Source organism: Chlorocebus sabaeus, chromosome 16 (genome assembly GCF_047675955.1).
Source record: "Chlorocebus sabaeus isolate Y175 chromosome 16, mChlSab1.0.hap1, whole genome shotgun sequence".
Lineage (NCBI taxonomy): Eukaryota > Metazoa > Chordata > Mammalia > Primates > Cercopithecidae > Chlorocebus > Chlorocebus sabaeus.
In genome coordinates this window covers 30,463,841-30,484,106 of record NC_132919.1, presented here as the reverse complement: position 1 = coordinate 30,484,106, position 20,266 = coordinate 30,463,841, and the positions used below count along the sequence as shown (strand labels likewise).

General features: G+C 44.5%; 1 protein-coding gene, 1 long non-coding RNA gene and 1 pseudogene across 10 annotated transcripts in view; 2 read left to right on the top strand and 1 right to left on the bottom strand.

Annotated features, from left to right (window-relative positions):
• The window catches only part of RHOT1 (ras homolog family member T1), a 112,248-nt gene extending 97,596 nt beyond the window's left edge, over nucleotides 1-14,652 (bottom strand). For all 7 annotated transcript variants that reach the window (XM_037992532.2, XM_073004840.1, XM_037992537.2 and 4 more), the window contains exon 1: nucleotides 14,474-14,652. In XM_037992532.2, the coding sequence (XP_037848460.1) occupies nucleotides 14,474-14,549 (76 nt within the window). In that variant the 5' untranslated portion in view covers nucleotides 14,550-14,652. The remainder of the gene's footprint in view (nucleotides 1-14,473) is intronic.
• On the top strand, nucleotides 2,316-3,862 carry LOC140708761 (arginine-fifty homeobox-like; annotated as a pseudogene).
• LOC103242690 (uncharacterized) overlaps nucleotides 14,027-20,266 on the top strand; it is a 35,696-nt gene continuing 29,456 nt past the window's right edge. For 2 of the 3 annotated variants that reach the window (XR_012088778.1, XR_005238503.2), the window contains exons 1-3: nucleotides 14,027-14,182; nucleotides 15,651-15,743; nucleotides 20,067-20,134. This is a non-coding gene — a long non-coding RNA (uncharacterized lncRNA). The remainder of the gene's footprint in view (nucleotides 14,183-15,650; nucleotides 15,744-20,066; nucleotides 20,135-20,266) is intronic. The other variant, XR_500824.3, reaches the window with a different exon arrangement.

The following is a 20,266-nucleotide window of genomic DNA, read 5'->3' as shown; positions in this document are numbered from 1 at the left end:
CATCTCTACAAAAAATTTAAAACTTAGCCAGGCATGGCGATGCATGCCTATATTCAGGTATCTGGAAGGTTGAGATGGGAGAATCACCTGAGCCCAGGAAGTCGAAGCTACAGTGAGCCATGATCACACCACTGCACTCCAGCCTGGACAACAGGGTGAGGCCCTGTCTCAAAAAGAAAAAAAAAAAAAAAGATAAATAATGTGATCAAAATTAAGCCGATCCCCAAACACTGAAAGTCTACTGGTTTCCAAAAAAGCACTTGTTCCTTAATCCCAATCACACAGGATTTCTTAGCAAAATTCAGGCTTTTTTTTTTTTTTTGAGACAGAGTCTTGCTCTGTCACGCAGGCTGGAGTGCACTGGTGCAATCTCGGTTCACTGCACGCTCTGCCTCCCGGGTTCACGCCATTCTCCCGCCTCAGCCTCCCGAGTAGCTGGGACCACAGGCGCCCGCCATCACACCCGGTTAATTTATTTATTTATTTATTTTGTATTTTTAGTAGAGTCGGGGTTTCACCGTGTTAGCCAGGATGGTCTCCATCTCCTGACCTTGTGATCCACCCACCTCGGTCTCCCAAAGTGCTGGGATTACAGGCATAAGCCACCACGCCCAGCCCAGGCTTTCAAGATATGTTTTGTTCCCTTTGAAGTTCCCTCCCTCACCATGGCCCTTAAAACTCATCCATTCTTCCTCAACTCTCTTCTTTTTTTTTTTTCAGAGCAGGAGTGGAAATTTATTTTAAAAGGCTTTATAAGAGAAAATAAATGAAAAATTTGCTTGCTAGAAACCCACGTGGGGGCCTGAAGGTCCAAGAGAGAAAAGACCCTCATCTCTTCTTAAAACTCATTAGAACAACCTTTTTCCCAGTCGCAGTTCCCTTCTGCTTTTCCCATGGACTCCCTATATCTGCAGTGATACTTTCAGAACAGACAACAAACATTATGAGGAAATTCAGATTTCTTCACAGCTCTGCTCATTAGTCTGAAGGGCAGTTCTGGCTGCCTGTGTAGCAGCAGGCTCCTGCCAAAATACAAACCTGCCACCAGGTCTATTCCAGCAGGGCAGGCCTCAGAGACAGGAAAGAAAACACTTTGGCAGTCGTAAAGGCAACAACAATCAAGTAGCTTTACTCATGCTTGAACATACAGACACACAACACAGTAGTAACAAAGAGTGGGTGCAATTCTGTTTATTTATATCAGTCACTATCTTTTAAAGTGTGATTTAAAAAAATGTGTTCACATCCTGCTTCATCTAGAAAAGAATTTGAGGTAATTCAGCACTCAGTACATTATAAAAAATACCATCTAGTTTGTGAAGTAATTGTACAATAAAAGACCTTTTAAAAATCAAAGAACATGAATCTCTTCCATATTAAAATCCAAGAGTGATTTCCTTTTTTTTTTTTTTTTTTTTTTTGAGTCAGAGTCTTGCACTGTCGCGCAGGCTGGAGTGCAATGGCGTGATCTCGGCTCACTGCAACCTCCACCTCCCGGGTTCAAGCAATTCTCCTGCCTCAGCCTCCCGTGTAGCTGGGATTACAGCCGCCCACCACCATGCCCAGCTAATTTTTTGTATTTTTAGTAGGTATGGGGTTTCACTGTGTTGGCCAGGCTGGTCTTGAACTCCTGACCTCGTGATCTGCCCGCCTCGGCCTCCCAAAGTGCTGGGATTACAGGCACGAGGCACTGCGCCAGGCCGTGATTTCCTTTTTTAAAAAAGTTCATTGAGAGAGAGACATACCACGCAGGACTGAAAATGGTTCGTCTAAGGGGATTCATGACAGATTTCAGAAACCATGATGAACAGAATGGCCACAGAGAATCCCCAGCCAGACCCTTTCATCAACAGGAATGATTCCAACATGAAGGTGATACCACCACAGGATCCAGATAGTCCCAGTTTCACTCTGTCATCTAAGCTGGAGTGCAGTGGTGCAGTCTTGGCTCACTGCAGCCTCAACCTCCCAGGTTCAAGTGATCCTCCCACCTTAGCCTCCAAGAAGGTGGGACTACAGCAATATGGAGAAAGCATCAAGAACATATTTAATTCACCCGCCAACAGTATGAAGAGCTTAGGAAGTTCTGTTTAGCCAGACCATGTTCCCAGATAGAAATTTTCAGGAGAAACTAGCTTTGAAACTCAACCTACCAGAGTTAAAAGTAAAGAACACAGTGTCATGGTGAATTGGAGAGGACATGAAGATGATAACCTGGTTGTTTTCACTCAGGAGAAGCCTGGAATGCCTTCTCCAAGAACAGACCACAATCTCCTCTCTTCCCCCACTCCCCGGTTTGGTTTAGGAACCGGTGATTCAAACTGAAGCAGCAGCAGCAATCAGCAAAGCAACCAAACTAGATACCTTCCATCCAAGAAGAATGTGCCCACCTCCCCCAGAACATCCCCCAATCCTTATGCTTTTTCTCCTCTGGTTTCAGATTTCTACAGCTCCCTTCCACCTCAGCCCTTAGACTCTTTCAACTGGGCATGGAACTCTACTTTCACTGAGAGTCCCACAAGTGACTTCTAAATGCAAGATACTCAATGGGAGAGGCTGGTGGCCTCAGTTCCTACTTTGTACTCTGATGCCTATGACATATCCCAAATCACAGAACTGTACAATCTTCCTGATAAGAATGAGACATCCAGCTATTCTTTCCACTGTCTGTATCAGTATCTCTCACTCACAAAGTACCAGGTAGGAGGACAGGGTTCCTCTCTCGGCACCTTTGCTGGTCTAGCTGTAGGCCTATCTCCCACACAAACCTGGCCCAGTATGATAAAGCATCCAGAAAACCTCCAATATGGTAGACTTTGGATTTCTCTGACCAGAGTACTAATAAATACGGACCATTTAGAAAAGAGGTCTTCTTGCCTCTTATACATGGGAAAAAAAAAAAAGTTCATTAGCAGCAAAAGTTCAAAATTGGAGCAAGAGAGACAGATGACAGTCAATTTAGGGAAAAAAAAATAGCACATTTTCATCAGTATCATTTTTGTATTTCCTTTTGGAAGGGCAGTGAAACAACAGCTACTTTAATAAAGGATCAGACAAATGTGACTTGGTTAAAAAATGCTTCAGTGAATCTAAACTAGGGCTTTTTGCTCTCCTTAGGGCCTGCCTACCTAACCCTATGTGAGACTATCAAAGGAATAATAAAGCAGCAAGTGTAAAAGCCACTTTTAAGCTATTTTTAAAAAAATTAATGTTTTGGCCAGGTGCAGTAGCTCACACCTGTAATAACCAGCACTTTGGGAGGCTGAGGCCTCCCTGGATCAATTGAGGCCAGGAATTCAAGACCAGGTTGGCCAACATGGCAAAACCCATCTCTACTAAAAAAATACAAAAAATTAGCCAGGCCTGATGGCGCATGCCTATAATCCCAGCTACTAGGGAGGCTGAGGCAAGAGAATCACTTGAACCCTGGAGGTGGAGGTTACAGTGAGCCAAGATCATGCCACTGCACTCCAGCCTGGGCAACAAAGCAAGACACACACACACATATACACACTCTCTCTCTTTATATATATACACACACACACACGCACACGCACACACACACATATACTTTAGAGACGAGATTTCACTCTGTTGCCCAGGTTGGTCTGGAACTCCTGGGCTCAAGCGATTCACCTGCCTTGGCCTCCCAAAGCGCTGAGATTACAGGCATGAGCCACCACACCCAGACTACGCTAATTTTAACTGAGAAATAAATAAGAGTGCCTTAAAGATAACGAAACATTTTAGAATATTAAATTCTTAAAACTATTTAAATATGCTTAAAATCAAAAAGGTATCTTAATAATGGCAAATATGATATAAACACTATGTATTTTTAACTGCTTCAGAAAATAAAGATTGTTTATGAGGAGACAAAAATCCCAAGCTCTTCTTAAATTGTACTAATTAAACTTTATATTTATTATAAAAATTATAGGACAAATGCATATAAAACATTGTATTTTATAATAAAATTTGTAACAAATAATTACAAATAAAATTTATAATAAAATGTATAAAATGTAATATAAATACATTTGATGCAAACATTTAGTATGTTATTAATATGGAGGACACAAAAATTATCCTTTATTAGCCAACCGACTAATGGCCTCTATTCTATTTTGCCTGAGAAATATTGAAGTAATCTATAAAAACTAAAAGGAAGACCACAATTATCCGCAAGGACAGAAGGCCTTCTAATCCAGTTCAATAGAATATGCCACAGTTCTGAGACTCCATGCTTCTAAGTAGGTCATCCATGGAAAACATAATTCATCACTATAGAACAAATTATCTAGATTTATCCAGGCTACAAATTTGTCTTTTCATCACATCTTTTGAACATCTAGTTTCAAATGACAGCAAATTCCTAATATTCGTGAAGCAGAAATAACATTATCTGGTTCCAATTACCACTCTACCCCATACTGGCTATTTTTCTTGATAACAAACACCCCCTGCTTCAAGTGGCAAAGAGACTTACTCCTCATTTTTATGTTTCTTTAGTAAGAAGACTTGTTGGCTCTTCCTAAGTTATTGAAATTAGAATACACTGGGGGGAGGAGGGTAACTATGGAGTTACATTTTTAACTGGAAAACTTTAGCATTTGGTGAAATAGCTAAACACTGTTCCAGAGGACAATTTCATTGCCCATATGCAGATGATGTGGCCTGCAGAACAAAAGCTATTGCTCAGCTATCCCTCTCCTTCAACCGAGATCAACACTAGTAACCAACTGGTGCAGCAAAAAAAGGCAGCAGAGAATAGGTTTCAATACATATGTGAGGATGATATAGAAAAGACTCTGTATGTACAGAACGAACTCTTTATGCAGAATGGACTCTATGGCCAGGGATGTTTGAACTTCGGCTTTCTCTGCAAAAGACAGCCTAACTTCTTTTATCTAAGCACTAAATACTCATTAAGCAATTTGCATTAAAGCCTGCATGCATCAGAAGTGGGCCCAGAAAAGATCCATTTCACCACAATGGGTGTTTGAATATCCTTGGCTATAGAATATTACCTAGGTAGTAAACACAGTATAATTGAAACTGGAGCAGTTTAATCTTTTTTTTTTTTTTTTTGAGACGGAATCTCACTCTGTCGCCCAGGCTGGAGTGCAGTGGCACGATCTCAGCTCACCACAACCTCTGTCTCCTGGGTTCAAGTGATTTTCTGCCTCAGCCTCCTGAGTAGCTGGGATTATAGTCGCGCACCACCACGCCCAGCTAATTTTTGTATTTTTAGTAGAGACAGCTACTAGGGAGGCTGAGGCAAGAGAATCACTTGAACCCAGGAGGTGGAGGTTATAGTGAGCCGAGATCATGCCACTGCACTCCAGCCTGTTTCACCACGTCAGTTAGGCTGGTGTTGAACTCCTGACCTTGTGATCCACCCGCCTCAGCCTCCCAAAGTGCGGGATTACAGGCGTGAGCCACCGCACCTGGACAGTTTAATCTTTAAATATCATTCCAACAAAGACCAGAATGGAAAGCAATGTGGCTTTTTTTTTTTTAATAGGTTAAAAAAAAAAAAGTAGAGGCAGGGTCTCACTATGTTGCCCAGGTCAATCTCAAACTCCTGGGCTCAAGCAAGTCTCCTGCCTTGACCTCACGAGTGCTGGGATTAGCAATATGGCTTTAAAATGATCTTAGGCCAGGCACAGTGGCGCATGTCTGTGATCCCAGCACTTCAGGAGGCCAAGGTGGGTGGATCACTTGAGGTCAGGAGTTCAAGACCAGCCTGGCCAACATGGTATATTTTTGTATTCTACTAAAAATACAAAAATTAGCCAGGCATGGTGGCGTGCGCCTATAATCCCAGTTACTTGGGAGGCTGAAGCAGGAGAATCACTTGAAACCAAGAGGCTGACGCTGTAATGAGCCGAGACTGCACTACTGCACTGCAGCCTGGATGACAGGGTGAGACTGTCTCAAAAAAAAGAAAAAAGAGCAGGCCAGGCATGGTGGCTCACACCTATAATCCCAGCCTTTGGGAGGCCAAGGTGGGTGGATCACTTGAGGTTGACCAGCCTCGTCAACATAGTGAAACCCTGTCTCTACTAAGAAAACAACAACAACAACAACAACAACAACAACAAAAATTAGCCAGACATGGTGGCGCACGCCTGTCATTCCAGCTACTCAGGAGGCTGAGGTTACAGTGAGCCGAGATGGCACCACTGTACTCCAGCCTGGGAAACAAACAGCGTGGGAGCAAGACCCTGTCTCAAAAAAATAATAATAATAAAGAACGAAAAATGATCCCATTTTTATGACAGAGAGGAATGGCTGGAAAACAAGGAAAGTCTAAACAAACTGAACTAGCTTGAACTCATTCATTCTTTCAAGAAATACCTGAGTGCCTCTTTTGTGCCAGGTCTACTCTAGCCACTGGGGATACAGCAAGAAGGAAGAAATCCCCTGCCTTCATGACGATTCTTTTCTAGCCCCAGAGTCAGGACAACAAATGTACAAATATACATGGTTATGGGGATAATGCCTAGATCAGAGCCTTCTTATAGAGAGAGCAATGAAGGACAGAATAGCATAAAAGGGAAGGGCCAGATTGTGGAGGGCCTTATAGGACTGCATTAAGAAGTTTGGACTTGAGGGGGGCGGGGAGAGATAGCATTAGGAGATATACCTAATGTAAATGATGAGTTAATGGGTACAGCACACCAACATGGCACATGTATATATATGTACCAAACCTGCACATTGTGCACATGTACCCTAGAACTTAAAGTATAACAAAAAAAAAGAAGAAGTTTGGACTTTATTCTAAGTGAAAGTAGAAATCATTGGATGATACATATATTTTTTGAGACAGATTCTCACCCTGTCACCCAGGCTGGAGTGCAGGGGTGCAGTCATGGCTCACAGCAGCCTCAAACTCCTGGGCTCAGGTGATTTTCCCACCTCAGCCTCTCAAGTAGCTGGAACTGCAGGTGCATGCTACCTCACCCAGCTAATTTTTTGTATTTTTTGTAGAGATGAGGTTTCATCATGTTGCCCAGGCTGGTTTCAAAATCCTGGGCTCAATCGATCCTCCTGCCTCGGCTTCCCAAAGTGCGGAGATAATAGGCATGAGCCACCACACCTGGCACACTAGATGATTTTTAGGGGGCATAGCAGAATCTGAGATATTTTCTAAATATGAATCTGGGAGTATATATTCAGGACAGCTTGAATCTATACTCCAGGGCAAAAACATTAAAAATAAAAAAAATAAAGATGAATCTGTCTGCTCCGTGGAAAATGGAGGAAAGCAGGAACAGAAAGACTGGTTAAGGGAGATATTGCAAAATTCAAAGCCAAAGCCAATGGAAGTTTGAACTAGTTTGGCAGAGGTTGCAATGATAATCAGAGTTAGACAAACTAGTTAAAGAGCTGCCAGATCCATTTTAAAAGAAGATAACAGTTCCATTTTCTTAATGAACTTAACTAGTAGAAAACAAATATATCTCAATTTAATTTAAAAAGAAGACTCCATTAAAATGAAAACTATCTTGCTTACTATTTATTTTTATTTTTATATTTTGAGACAGAGTCTCACTCTGTCACCCAGGTTGGAGTGCAGTGGTGTGATCTCACCTCACTGTGACCTCCACCTTCTGGGTGCAAGTCATTCTCCTGCCTTAGCCTCCTGAGTAGCTGGGATTACAGGCGCATGCCACCACAGCTGACTAATTATTGTATTGTTAGTAGAGACTGGGTTTCGTCATGTTGGTCAGGCTGGTCTCAAACTCCTGACCTCAGGTGATCTGCCCACCTTGGCCTCCCAAAGTGTTGGGGTTACAGGCACGAGCAACTGCACGCAGCCATTAAAAATTAATTTTTTTTTTTTAAGAGACAGAGTCTTGCTCTGTCACCCAGGCTGAAGTACAGTGGTGTGATCATGGCTCACTGCAACCTCGACCTTCTGGGTTCAAGCAATTGTCTCACCTCAGCCTCCGCAGTAGCTAGGACTACAGGTGCAAACCACCTTGCCTAGCTAACAGTGTTGTGGTTTTGTTTTTTTTTTTTGAGGCGGGGTCTCACTATGTTGCCCAGGCTGGTCTCAAACTCCTGTGTTCAAGCAATCCTCCTGCCTCAGCCTCCCAAAGTGCTGGGATTACAGGAGCAAGTCACTGTGCCCAACCATTAATATTTAAATTTTCTGTAGAGACAGGATCTCATTACATTGCCCAGGTTAGTCTCGAACTCCTTGGCCTCAAGTGATCCTCCTGCTTCAGCCTCCTGGAGTGCTTGGAATACAGGTATGAGCCACCTCAGCCAGCTGTGTGGGTGCACTATTAAAGTATTTTTTTTTTAGACAGAGTCTTGCTCTGTTGCCCAGGCCAGCACGTCTAGGCTCACTGCAACCTCCTCCTCCTCCTCCAGGGTTCAAGCGATTCTCCTGCTTCAGCCTCCAGAGTAGCTGGGACTACAGGTGTGTGCCACCGCACCCAGCTAATTTTTGTGTTTTTAGTAGAGGCGGGGTTTCACCATGTTGGCCAGGTTCATCTCGAACTCCTGACCTCAAGTGATCTGCCTGCCTTGGCCTCCCAAAGTGCTGGGATTACAGGTATGAGCCACCATGCCCATCAGATTTTTAAAATTTTGTTTGTTTATTTATATTAGACAGAGTCTCACTCTGTCACTCAGGCTAGAGTCCAGTGGCATGATCTCAGTCACTGCAACCTCCACCTCTTGGGTTCAAGTAATTCTCCTGCCTCAGCCTCCCGAGTAGCTGGGATCACAGGCACACACCACCATGCCTGGCTAATTTTTGTATTTTTAGTAAAGACAAGGTTTCACCATGTTGGCCAGGCTGGTCTCGAACTCCTGACCTCAGGTGATCCACCTGCCTCGGCCTCCCAAAGTGCTGGCAGTACAGGCATGAGCCACCATGCCCAGTCTGTTTTTATTTTTTTGAGAGAGGTTATTGTTCTATTACCTAGGCTAGAGCACCATGGCACAATCTCATCTCACTGTAGCCTTGACCTCCCAGGCTCAAGCAATCCTCCCATTTCAGCCTCCTAAGTAGCTGGGACTAAAGGCATGTGCCACCATGCCGAGCTAATTTTTTCTATTTTCTGTAAAGACGAGGTCTTGCTATGTTGTCCAGGCTGGTCTCGAACTCCTCGGGCTCAAGCTATCCTCCGGCCTCGGCCTCCCAAAGTGCTGGGATTACAAGTGTGAGCCACCAGCCTGGCCTTGTTTTTTTTGTTGTTGTTGACACAGGGTCTTTACCCAGGCTGGAGTGTAGTGGCACAAACATGGCTCACCAAAGCCTCAACCTTCTGGGCCCAAGTAATCCTCTTGTCTCAACCTCCTAAGTAGCTGGAACCATAAGTGTGTGCCACCATGCCTAGCTAATTTTTTTAAATTTTATTTTATGTAGAGATGGAGAATCGCCATGTTGCCTAGGCTGATCTTTAACTCCCAGGCTCAAGCAATCCTCCCACCTTAGACTCTCAAAGTGTTAGGATAACAGGCGTTAGCCACTGCACCTGGCAAAATGTTGTTTTGTTTAAGGAATAGTAGCTGACTTTTGATTTGGCCTGATTTGTATTTGGTTTGTTCAATAATTAAGATGCGGGCCGGGCACGGTGGCTCATGCCTATAATCCCAGCACTTTGGGAGGCAGAGGTGGGCGGACCACCTGAGGTTGGGAGATCAAGACAATCCTGGCTAACATGGTGAAACCCTGTCTCTAGTAAAAATGCAAAAAATTAGCCAGGCGTGGTGAAATATGCCTGTGATCCCAGCTACTAAGGAGGCTGAGGCAGGAGAATCGCTTGAACCCAGGAGGTGGAGGTTGTGGTGAGCCCAGATCACGCCATTGCACTCCAGCCTGGGCAACAAGAGCGAAACTCCATCTAAAAATAAATAAATAAATAAGATGCAGATAATATTTAAAACACTTTGGCTTTCTTTGCAAATAAATACCTTTTTATATATATATATATAAAAATAAAAATAATAACTTCTTTGATCTAAGCACTAAACAATCATTAAGCAATTAGTTAGCATTAAAGCCTGGATAGATGAGAAGTGGGCCAAGAAAAGATCCATTTCACCTCAACAGTACAGCATAATGGTTTAGTCAACATAATGTTGAAACCATTCACAACTATTTCAGGGCTTTGGTGAATGATGCTGCTACTGTGGTTCAGAGAAAGACACTGACAGCAACAAAATATCACTGTGCAACTACTGAAGTGATAGTGAATGAATGAATAGGCTTTACAATAATACTTCTTTTTCTTTGCTTTTCCTGTTCCTCTCAATTAACCATGTTAAAACTACATCTGAAAACTAGACTCGCTCAAACAGGTAAGTAATAACTCAAATCACCACTACTTTTTTCTAATGTCAAAAGATAGTAGATATATTCCAGGTATACTAGAATATACCTAGCCTTTTTTTTTTTTTTTTTTGAGACAGAGTCTTACTCTGTCGCCCAGGCTGGAGTGCAGTGGCACGATCTCGGCTCACTGAAACCTCCACCTCCTGAGTTCACACCATTCTCTTGCCTCAGCCTCCCAAGTAGCTGGGATTATAGGCATGGGAAACCACACCCGGCTAGTTTGGTATTTTTAGTAGAGATGGGGTTTCATCATGTTAGTCACACTGGTCTTGAACTCCTGACCTCAGGTGATCCACCTGTGTTGGCCTCCCAAAGTGCTGGGATTACAGGCGTGAACCACCGCGCCCCGCCAAGACCTAGCATTTAAAAGTGATACACCTAGGCTAACAGCTGCCAAATACTTACATCAAATCTCACAAAGTAAAGCTTCTAACACTTCCTCCCAAAATATCAGCCTTTAAAATTAAAATTACATATTCTGATTAAGAGTAACTCTATTTCTAAAATTTTTAAATGTGAAAAATAACATGTATGATTGATGGCCTAAGGTTTTTGGTACCATTCTTTAAGAAAAGTGTCTTCGACCAGCCTGGCCAACATGCTGAAACCCCGTCTCTACTAAAAATACAAAAATTAGCCAAGCATGGTGGCACACACCTGTAATCCCAGCTACTCGGGAGGCTGAGGCAGGAGAATTGCTTGGACCTGGGAGGCAGAGGTTGCAGTGAGCCAAGATCACACCATTGCACTCCAGCCTGGGCATCAGAGTGAGACTCGATCTCAAAAAAAGAAAAAATAAGTGTCTTCCTGTGGCTGACCATGGTGGCCATCACCTGTAGTCTCAACTACTCTGCAGGCTGAGGTAGGAGGAATCACTTGAGCCCAACAGGTCGAGGCTGTGGTACGCTATGATCATTCCTGTGAACAGCTACTGAACTCTAGCCTGGGCAACATAGTGAGGACCCATCTCTTTAAAAACAAACAAACAAACAAAAAAACGGCCAGGCGCAGTGGCTCACGCCTGTAATCCCAGCACTGTAGGAGGCTGAGTCGGGCGGAACACGAGGTCAGGATTTCAAGAGCAGCCTGGCCAACATGGTGAAACTCTGTCTCAACTAAAAATATAAAAAATTAGCTGGGCGTGGTGGCACGTGCCTGTGTCCCCAGCTACTCGGGAGGTTGGGGCAGGAGAATCGCTTGAACCCAGGAGGCAGAGGTTGCAGTGAGCCAAGATCGCGCCACCACACTCCAGCCCAGAAGACTCTGTCTTGAAAGAAAGAAAAGAAAAGAAAAGAAAAGAAAAGAAAAGAAAAGAAAAGAAAGAAAAGAAAGAAAGAAAGGAAAAAGGAAAGAAAGGTTTCTTTCTCAAAAACTAATGCTTTCTCTTATGTCAAGTTGCTCACTAAAATCAGAAAACTCTAGCACATACATATAGTTTTACCAACTTTCTTATTGCTTTCTACAGAACGTGGATCATAAGTTTTCTAACAAATTTTGAATCCTTTCATGTATTCCTAAATAATACTGTTAATGTTTTTATTTATTTATTTATTTTTTTGAGACGGAGTCTCTCTCTGTTGCGCAGGCTGGAGTGCAGTGGCACGATCTTGGCTCACTGCAACCTCCGCCTCCCGGCTTTAAGCAATTCTCCTGCCTCAGCCTCCTGAGTAGCTGGGACTACAGGCGCACACCACCACGCCCAAATAATTTTTGTATTTTTAGTAGAGACAGGGTTTCACCATGTTGGCCAGGATTGTCTCTATCTCGACATCGTGATCCTCCCGCCTTGGGCTCCCAAAGTGCTGGGATTACAGGCGTGAGTCAGAACACCCGGCCCAAGTAATACTGCTAATGATTTAACCTACACGTCCTAAAGATGACATATTATTTGTATGTATAACACTTCTATTTAGATTTGTGTGTGTGTGTGTGTAAGACAGTCTCACTCTATCACCCAGGTTAGAATGCAGTGGTGCGATCTCAGCTCACTGCAACTTCCATCTTCTGGGTTCAAGTGATTCTCCTGCATTAGCCTCTCTAGCAGCTGGGATTACAGGAATCCACCACCACACCCAGCTAATATTTGTATTTTTAGTAGAGATGGGATTTCACCATGTTAGGCAGGCTGGTCTCCAACTCCTGACCTGAGGTGATCCACCTGCCTCAGTCTCCCAAAGTGCTGGGATTACAGATGTGAGCCATCATAACCAGCCTATTTAGATGTTTTACACACTAACGATATTCAAAATATTGATCCTATATTCAAAAATAAATCCAAAACATAGACTCTATTTTTTAAAAAATTAGTATTAAAAGTTATTATACTATAAAACTATTTCATGGCCAAGCAAGGTGGCTCACACCTGTAATCCCTGCACTTTGGGAGGCTGAGACAGATCACCTGAGGTCAGGAATTCGAGACCAGCTTGGCCAACATGGTAAAACCTCATCTCTACTAAAAATACAAAAAAAAAAAATTAGTCAGGTGTGGTGACATGTGCCTTTAGTCGCAGCTACTTGGGAGGCTGAAGTGGGAGAATCTCCTGAACCCGGGAGGCGGAAGTTGCAGTGAGCCAAGATCACGGCACTGAACTCCAGCCTCGGTGACAGAGCGAGACGCTGTCTCAAAGCAACAACAACAACAAACTATTTCATCATATATTTGAGGATCTGGTTTTTTAAGCAAGTCGTCTACTCACTTTCCCTACCTTGCTCCAAAGGCATAAGCAGGAATCATATGTTAAATAACACCTTCCTGAACTTTGTCAAGGAAGTCCGTGAAAAATACAGATTAAGATATAGTTATAAATAAAAATTAAAATTTACAACTGCAAATCAAAAAGTAAACTATGGCTGGCTAAGCTTACCCCTAAATTCTAATTCTAAAGGAAGATTTCTCCAAACAGCAGGTGGATGAAATTTCAATGAACATCAAAGAACGCTACAGAAGAGGGTAAAAAATGTGTTAACTTTCCTTGGGAGTCCATCATGGTGACCCTGAGGGGTTACTAAGAATGAAATAATGATTTAGAATAGAATGCTTCGAAACAGCAATGGCAGAGTATTAACAAATGTATTAACACTTTAAAACAAACAATCCAGTTGTCCCCGGCCCACTTTCTTATTTTAGTCCTAGCACATGAGTCACATAACTTGCAGAGTGATAACAAGAAGTCCCCGCTGTTGTGTCCTCATGTCAGTGACAGAGGTAACTCTCCTTTATTATATTTTCAAAAGGTGAAATGTATGAAATTTCTGGGTGGGGGGAGATACCAAATGTCTGTGTGCCTATAGTTATTAATAAGTTAACTACCAAGTAATTACGGAATAAATAATGCTTAAAAAGAGGGCAAAGATTAGGCTTTAGGGTAACAATAATTGGACCCTCCCCAGATAATTCTAATTCATTGAACGCTTGCATAACTCGAAGTTGAGAAAAAATTTTTGAGGAAATATCTCGAGTACTAGAAGTTAGTCCAATGCAAAGTACAAGTACTACTAAAAAAGGATCCGGCCCTTTCCACTACTCATATCTTAATGTAATGCATAAAGGGAGCGAAGACTGCGAGTGCCCAAAAAAATGCAGAAACCTGACCTTGCCCACAAGTCGAATAGTTCTGCACCCCTCCCCCAGCTTCCCCGGGAGCCGGTTCACGCAATCCCAATTGGTCAGTCTGCTTATTCCAGCACCTGCCTGGCAGTGACAAGGGAATCTCCAGGCGAAGACAAGAAGGTCTGAAAGGAGGCGGCCTGGGAAACTGTGAGGCCCAGAAGGACAGGGTTGGAAAAGGAAAACGAGAGAACCTTCGAAGGGATGAGGTCGGGCGATTAGGGGCTAATGGGAACATGGCTTGGGAGGACGGCTGGGGAACAGGGAAAGGAGATCTCTGGAGGGCCCAGGTGAGGTGACAGGATGAGGGCCGCCGGCGGGCAGCCAAAAGAGAAGAGCGAAGGGGCTGGAAGGCCTAGAAACACACGCGGAGAGAGGCGAGAGGAGCTGTGAGGCGCGAGAAGGGCCCAGGCTGCAAAGATTAGGGCTGCAGGGGCGACAGGGGCTGCAGGGGCAGGGAGGGCAGGGACTCAGGGGCCGGCCCTAGGGTGCGGACTCACGTTCTCCCACCAGCAGGATCCGCACGTCTTTCTTCATGTCGGCGGCTCTCGGGGGCCGGCCTCCGCCCGCACGCATGGAGTGGACTCCTCTCACCGGGAGCGCCCACCCCACGGCGCCACCTGCCAGCCTCTTCGGCCGCCGGGGCCCGCCGCGCCGCCCCCTCAGTTGCTTCCCTGCAAGAGAGCTGGGACAGCACCAGCTCCGCCTCCTCCGGCCCAGCGGGCGGCGGCGGCGGCGGCGGGGACGACGGCACGCGGTGAGGGACACGCGCTTTCGGAACGCGAACGCTCTCCGCGCCGGAACAGCGTTCCCGCGGCCAGGCAGCCGCAGCGCAGGCCCAGGGAGCCTCACCCACCCTCCTCTGGGCACCGCGACCCGGGAGACGTTTGGGCCTGGAATTTGAATGGCGGATTCCCTGGTTTAACCCCATTTATTTTATAGACAAGGACAGAAATTCCCTGTTCAAAGTCACATAGCTAGAGCTTGGCAGTGACTCAGAGCAGGGATCTTCTCACCAGACTCTAAACTCTGGGAGAGCAGCAATCTGCTTACATGGTTTTCAGTTGCGTCCCCACGTTATTGGACAGAGCCCTCAGAAAATGCTTGATCGAATAGGGCGACTGGCTCCCAGGATCTGGTTCTTTCCACTTTCGAAAGCCCGTCACCCTAGTTGTTTTTGCCTGTGATGCTTGTAAAATACGATTATAAGATTCGTGTTTATGCTGTGTGAACAGACTCCTTTCTTTATAACCAAATAAGTGACTTTTTTTTCTGTCTATGTAGTTTATTTTATGGCAGGGTTTTCGGATACTCTACTCAGGCTTACCCGGCGTAATGCTAGACACGGAGGTGGCACTGGATAATAAACTCTAAATGATTTTTCTAACATTGCCTTAATTTTCTCTTGACCCTTTCCATCTGAAGGAATTTGTTGCTACATGCTTAATGTTTGGTACACGATGAGAAATATATATATATATACACACACACACACACACGCCCGTGCGAATATGCGTCACATCCCTAATGCTTGGCACGCAGTGGGAAATATAAAACACATAAATTAATGAGAAGGCACTATCTGTGCATAATGTACCTTTTTCCTATCTTAAATATTACATAATGAACATTTAAAGGGAATGAAATGTGCCTAATACCAATCTCCCTTTCTCCTAGGAGAAGTCACGTGGTCTCTTGCAGCAGTTAAGAGTTGCTGGCAAATTTCCTGGGTTTGAATCTCGGCTCCACATAATAGCTCTGTGATCCTGAGTAAGTGCTTTTATTTTTACTTCTCTCAGCCACTGTTTCTTCTTCTGTAGCATGGAAATAATGATAATAATACCTTCCTCTTGAGATGGTTGTTAGTAATAAATACCATAATACTTGTCAAGCAGTTGATACAGTGCCAGACTCAGAGTGTGTGCCCTACTGATCTCAGCTATCATTATTATCATATTAAAAAGTTATTAAAAAGTTTTAATCCACAGGTTTTTTTGTTTTTTGTTTTTTGTTTTTTTTGAGACTGAGTCTTGCTCTGTTGCCCAGACTGGTGTGCAGTGGCGCCATCTCGGCTCACTGCAAGCTCCGCCTCCCGGGTTCATGCCATTCTCCCGCCTCAGCCTCCCAAGTAGCTGGACTGCAGGTGCCCGCCACCACACCCGGCTAATTTTTTTGTATTTTTAGTAGAGACGGGGTTTCACCATGTTAGCCAGGATGGTCTCGATCTCCTGAATGGAAATGTGAAATTCAGGAGGCTTGGTTACCTGATCTTTCAGGGAAAAGTAGCCCTCAGAATTTTAGTGTTACAAAATGTTTGAGTTGGAAGAACCCTGATAGAGCTCCTATTCCAATCCCATTAGTCTGTAGATAAGAAAAGCAAGGCCCACAGAGACACAGTGACCTGGCATAGATGGCATGGCTGAGGCTGAGCTTTGTTCTGCCATTCCTAGTGCATACTCTAGGGCAACTCATGTCACCTAGTTGTGACTCAGTTTCCTTTCTACCAAGTGAAGGCTATGATCTCTTCCTTATGAAGTTGTTTGGAGGAGCTCATAAAATAATGTATTTCATGTGAATAATGTATTTCATATGAGTAATGTAATGAACTATAAATCTTTTTCCTTAAAAAAAAAAAGTTATACAAATATCAGAGCACAGAGGACAAAAGCCTTTTACAGAGGGGCAAATTATTTAGGGCACTGCTTGCACCACACAGCTTTGTGAAGAATCTCGGAGCTAGCCTAGGAGCTCTCAATCAGCGTTGCCAGTTAATGACAATGTTGATTCATTGGGGCTTCTCCAGGAGGGTGAGCAGTAACAAGGTCTTCATGGGGTTGTAGATGTGTACTGGGTAATGTCTGGTAGGCAGGGGCTGGGAAAAAGCATTTATTTAGAGGGATATCACAGAGATAATATTGCAAAGAACTCGTTTGTAAATAAAACTTACTTAAAAATCCATATGCAGTCAGGTATGCTGTTTCAACACCTATAATCCCAAAGCTTGGGGTAGCTGAGGTAGGAGGAGCTCTTGAGGCCAGGAGTTCAAGACAAGAAACATCGAAACCCCATCTCTACAAAAAATAAACAAATTAGCTGGGCGTGGTGGCATGCACCTGTAGTTCTAGCTGGGAGGCTGAGGTGGGAGGATCACTGGAGACCAGGAGTTGGAGGCTGCAGTGGGCTATGATCGCACCATTGCACTCAAGCCTGGGTGACGGAGCCAGAGTCTGTCTCTAAATAAAAAATAAAAATAAAAATCTGACTAGGGCACAATAGCTCACACCTGTAATCCTAGCACTTTGGGAGGCCGAGGCGGGAGGATCACTTGCACTCAGGAGTTTGAGAGCAGCCTGGCCAACATCGCGAAAATCCGTCTCTACTAAAAATACAAAAGTTAGCTGGGTATGGTGGCGCATGCCTGTAATCCCAGCTATTCGAGAGGCTGAGGCAGGAGAATCGATTGAACCCAGGAGGTGGCGGTTGTAGTGAGCTGAGATCACACCACTGCAGTCCAGCCTGGGTGACAGAGTGAGACTCCATCTCAGAAAAAAAAAAAACACCTAACTCAATAACTGCAGAAAAGAGGCAACATCAAGCACTTTCAGCGAGCAATGGATATGGTTTGGTACAAACTGAGGCCAGCACTTGCTAAAGTTGGGGAGAGGGAGTCTGGTATGCCAGGGTTTACCTCCCCTGCAATGTAAGTTTCTTTCTACAGTCCGCAGCCATCTCCTAATCATCTATACGTCTGCCAGTTTGACTCCCTAACTTGCCTTGAACCTTATGCCCTCCTTATGATGTTAACAAACGTCCACTAGGGGTCACTCTGATGTTCTCCTGGAGACAGCACAGGTCGCTGGTTAAAGCAGGGAAGCTTGGCTGGGGATGAGAGGATTGCTTGAGCCCAGGAGTTCGAGACCTGCCTAAATAACACAGGGAGACCCTGTCTCTACAAAAGAATTTTAAAGAATTAAGCCGGGCGCCGTGGCTCACGCCTGTAATCCCAGCACTTTGGGAGACCGAGGTGGACAGATCACCTGAGGCCAGGAGTTCGAAACTAGCCTGGCCAACATGGCAAAATCCTGTCTTCACTAAAAATACAAAACTTAGCTGGATGTGGTGGTGGACGCCTGTAATCCCAGCTCCTTGGAAGGCTGAAGCATGAGAATCTCTTGAACCTGGGAGGCGGAGTTGCAGTGAGCCGACATCGCATCACTGCACTCCAGCCTGGAGTATAAAGTGAGACTCTGTCTCAAAAAAAGAAAAGAAAAGAAAAATTAAAGAATTAATTGGATGTGGTGGCACACACCTGTAGTCCCAGCCACATGGGAGGATTGCTTGAGCCTAGGAGGTCAAGACTGCAGTGAGTTGTGATCGTACCACTGCACTCCAGTCTGGGTGACAGAGTAAGACCCCATTTCTTAAAAACAACAACAACAAAGACTAAGGACGCTGCTAGGTCTGAACATCAGTCGTGCCTGTTACTAGCTGTGCATCATTGGACAGATTATTTAACTTCTCTGTGCCTCAACTGCCAAATGGGAATAACAATAGGACATACCTCATGAGATTGTTACAAAGATTAAATTAGTTAATGTAATAGGAAAGGCCAGGCACGGTGGCTCACGCCTGTAATCCCAGCACTTGGGAGGACGAGGTGGGAGGATCGCCTGAGGTCAGGAGTTCGAGACCAGCCTGGCCAACATGGTGAAACCCCATCTCTTCTAAAAATACAAAAATTAGCCAGGCATGGTGGTGGGCACCTGTAATCCCAGCTACTCAGGAGCTGAGGCAGAGAATCACTTAAACCCGGGAGGTGGAGGTTACAGTGAGCTGAGATCATGCCACTGCACTCCAGCCTGGGCAACACAGTGAAGACTCCATCTCAAAAAAAAAAAAAAAAAAAAACTTATTAGCCAGGCGTAATGGCATGCACCTGTAGTCCCAGCTACCTGGGATGCTGAGGTGGTCCATCACTTGAGCCTAGGAGGTCAAGGCTGCAGTGAGCTGTGATTGTGCCACTACACTCCAGATTGGGTGACAGAGCAAGACTCTGTCTCAAAAAAAAAAAAACATAGCTGAGGTGGGAGGATCTCTTGAGGCCAGGAGTTCAAGACCAGCCTGAGAAACATCGAAACCCCATCTCTACAAAAAACAAATTAGCTGGGCATGGTGGCACCTGTAGTTCCAGGTGGGAGGCTAAGGTGGGAGGATCACTGGAGACCAGGAGTTGGAGGCTGCAGTGAGCAATGATCGCACCACTGTACTCAAGCCTGGTGAGATATATATATATATATATATGGAAAACACTTAGATTTGTGCCTGGTGTGTGGTCAGTGATATATAAATGTTGGAAGAGGGAGATAGGAAAGACACACTCCTTGTTCATTGGCAGATAATGAAGAAATATTCCAGGGAGGATGCAAATAAGGAGGTTTAGTCTCCCCCTTCCCACCCACACATCAAATAAAATAAATTATAAGGGAAGTAGCTTCTGTACACCTCTCTGAGCCTGAGGACAGAGCTTCATGATGACACATACTGCAGCAAATCATAAGCCAAAGAATGGAGTTGTTGGCAGTGAATTTACTGTTGGGATATTGCAGATTGATTACAATGTATTAAATAGATTGGATAAGGTCAAGAGGACAGATTGGTATCTAGAAGGCACTGATGGAATTTTCCTCTAGAATGCCAGGAAGGAGCTCTACCCTCACAATACAGGCTTCATGCCTCCTCAACTGTGCAGGGGAGGAGGTCAGAGCAAAGTACTTTCACCAGGAGATAAGAGGATCCATCTTTATCCCTAGCAGCACAGCCTCTCTCTGAGTCCCAGGACAGCAGAACACCCAGGGCCGTGGGTAGGCCTGCTGGGAGAAGATAAAGTATGTGTTAAATGACTGACATTGGGTGGGAACAGGCGCCCCACCTCTGATTGGTGAGTTAGACACAGTCCTGGGCAGGAGACCAAATAAGACTTGGCTTGGCATCGGTCCCATGCTTCAGATGCATCTATCTTTGGTCTTTCAAGTTAAACCCAAAGCAACATCCATCATCTGTGCTTTCTTCACTTTCATGTCCCATTCCTTCCAGGATGCCTTCCTCCTTTTCCTGCCAGGCCCACTCTGGTGGAGTGGAAAAGTCCAATGCTTTGATACCAGGTAAATGCTGTATTTTATCTTGCCTTTTAACACACTCATTCTTGGTTCATTGTTCAAACATCCATGTCTTTGGCATAGTCAGTCACAAGGATCAGTCTCTAGAGGACATGGATCCTGCCTGTTTGCTTGATT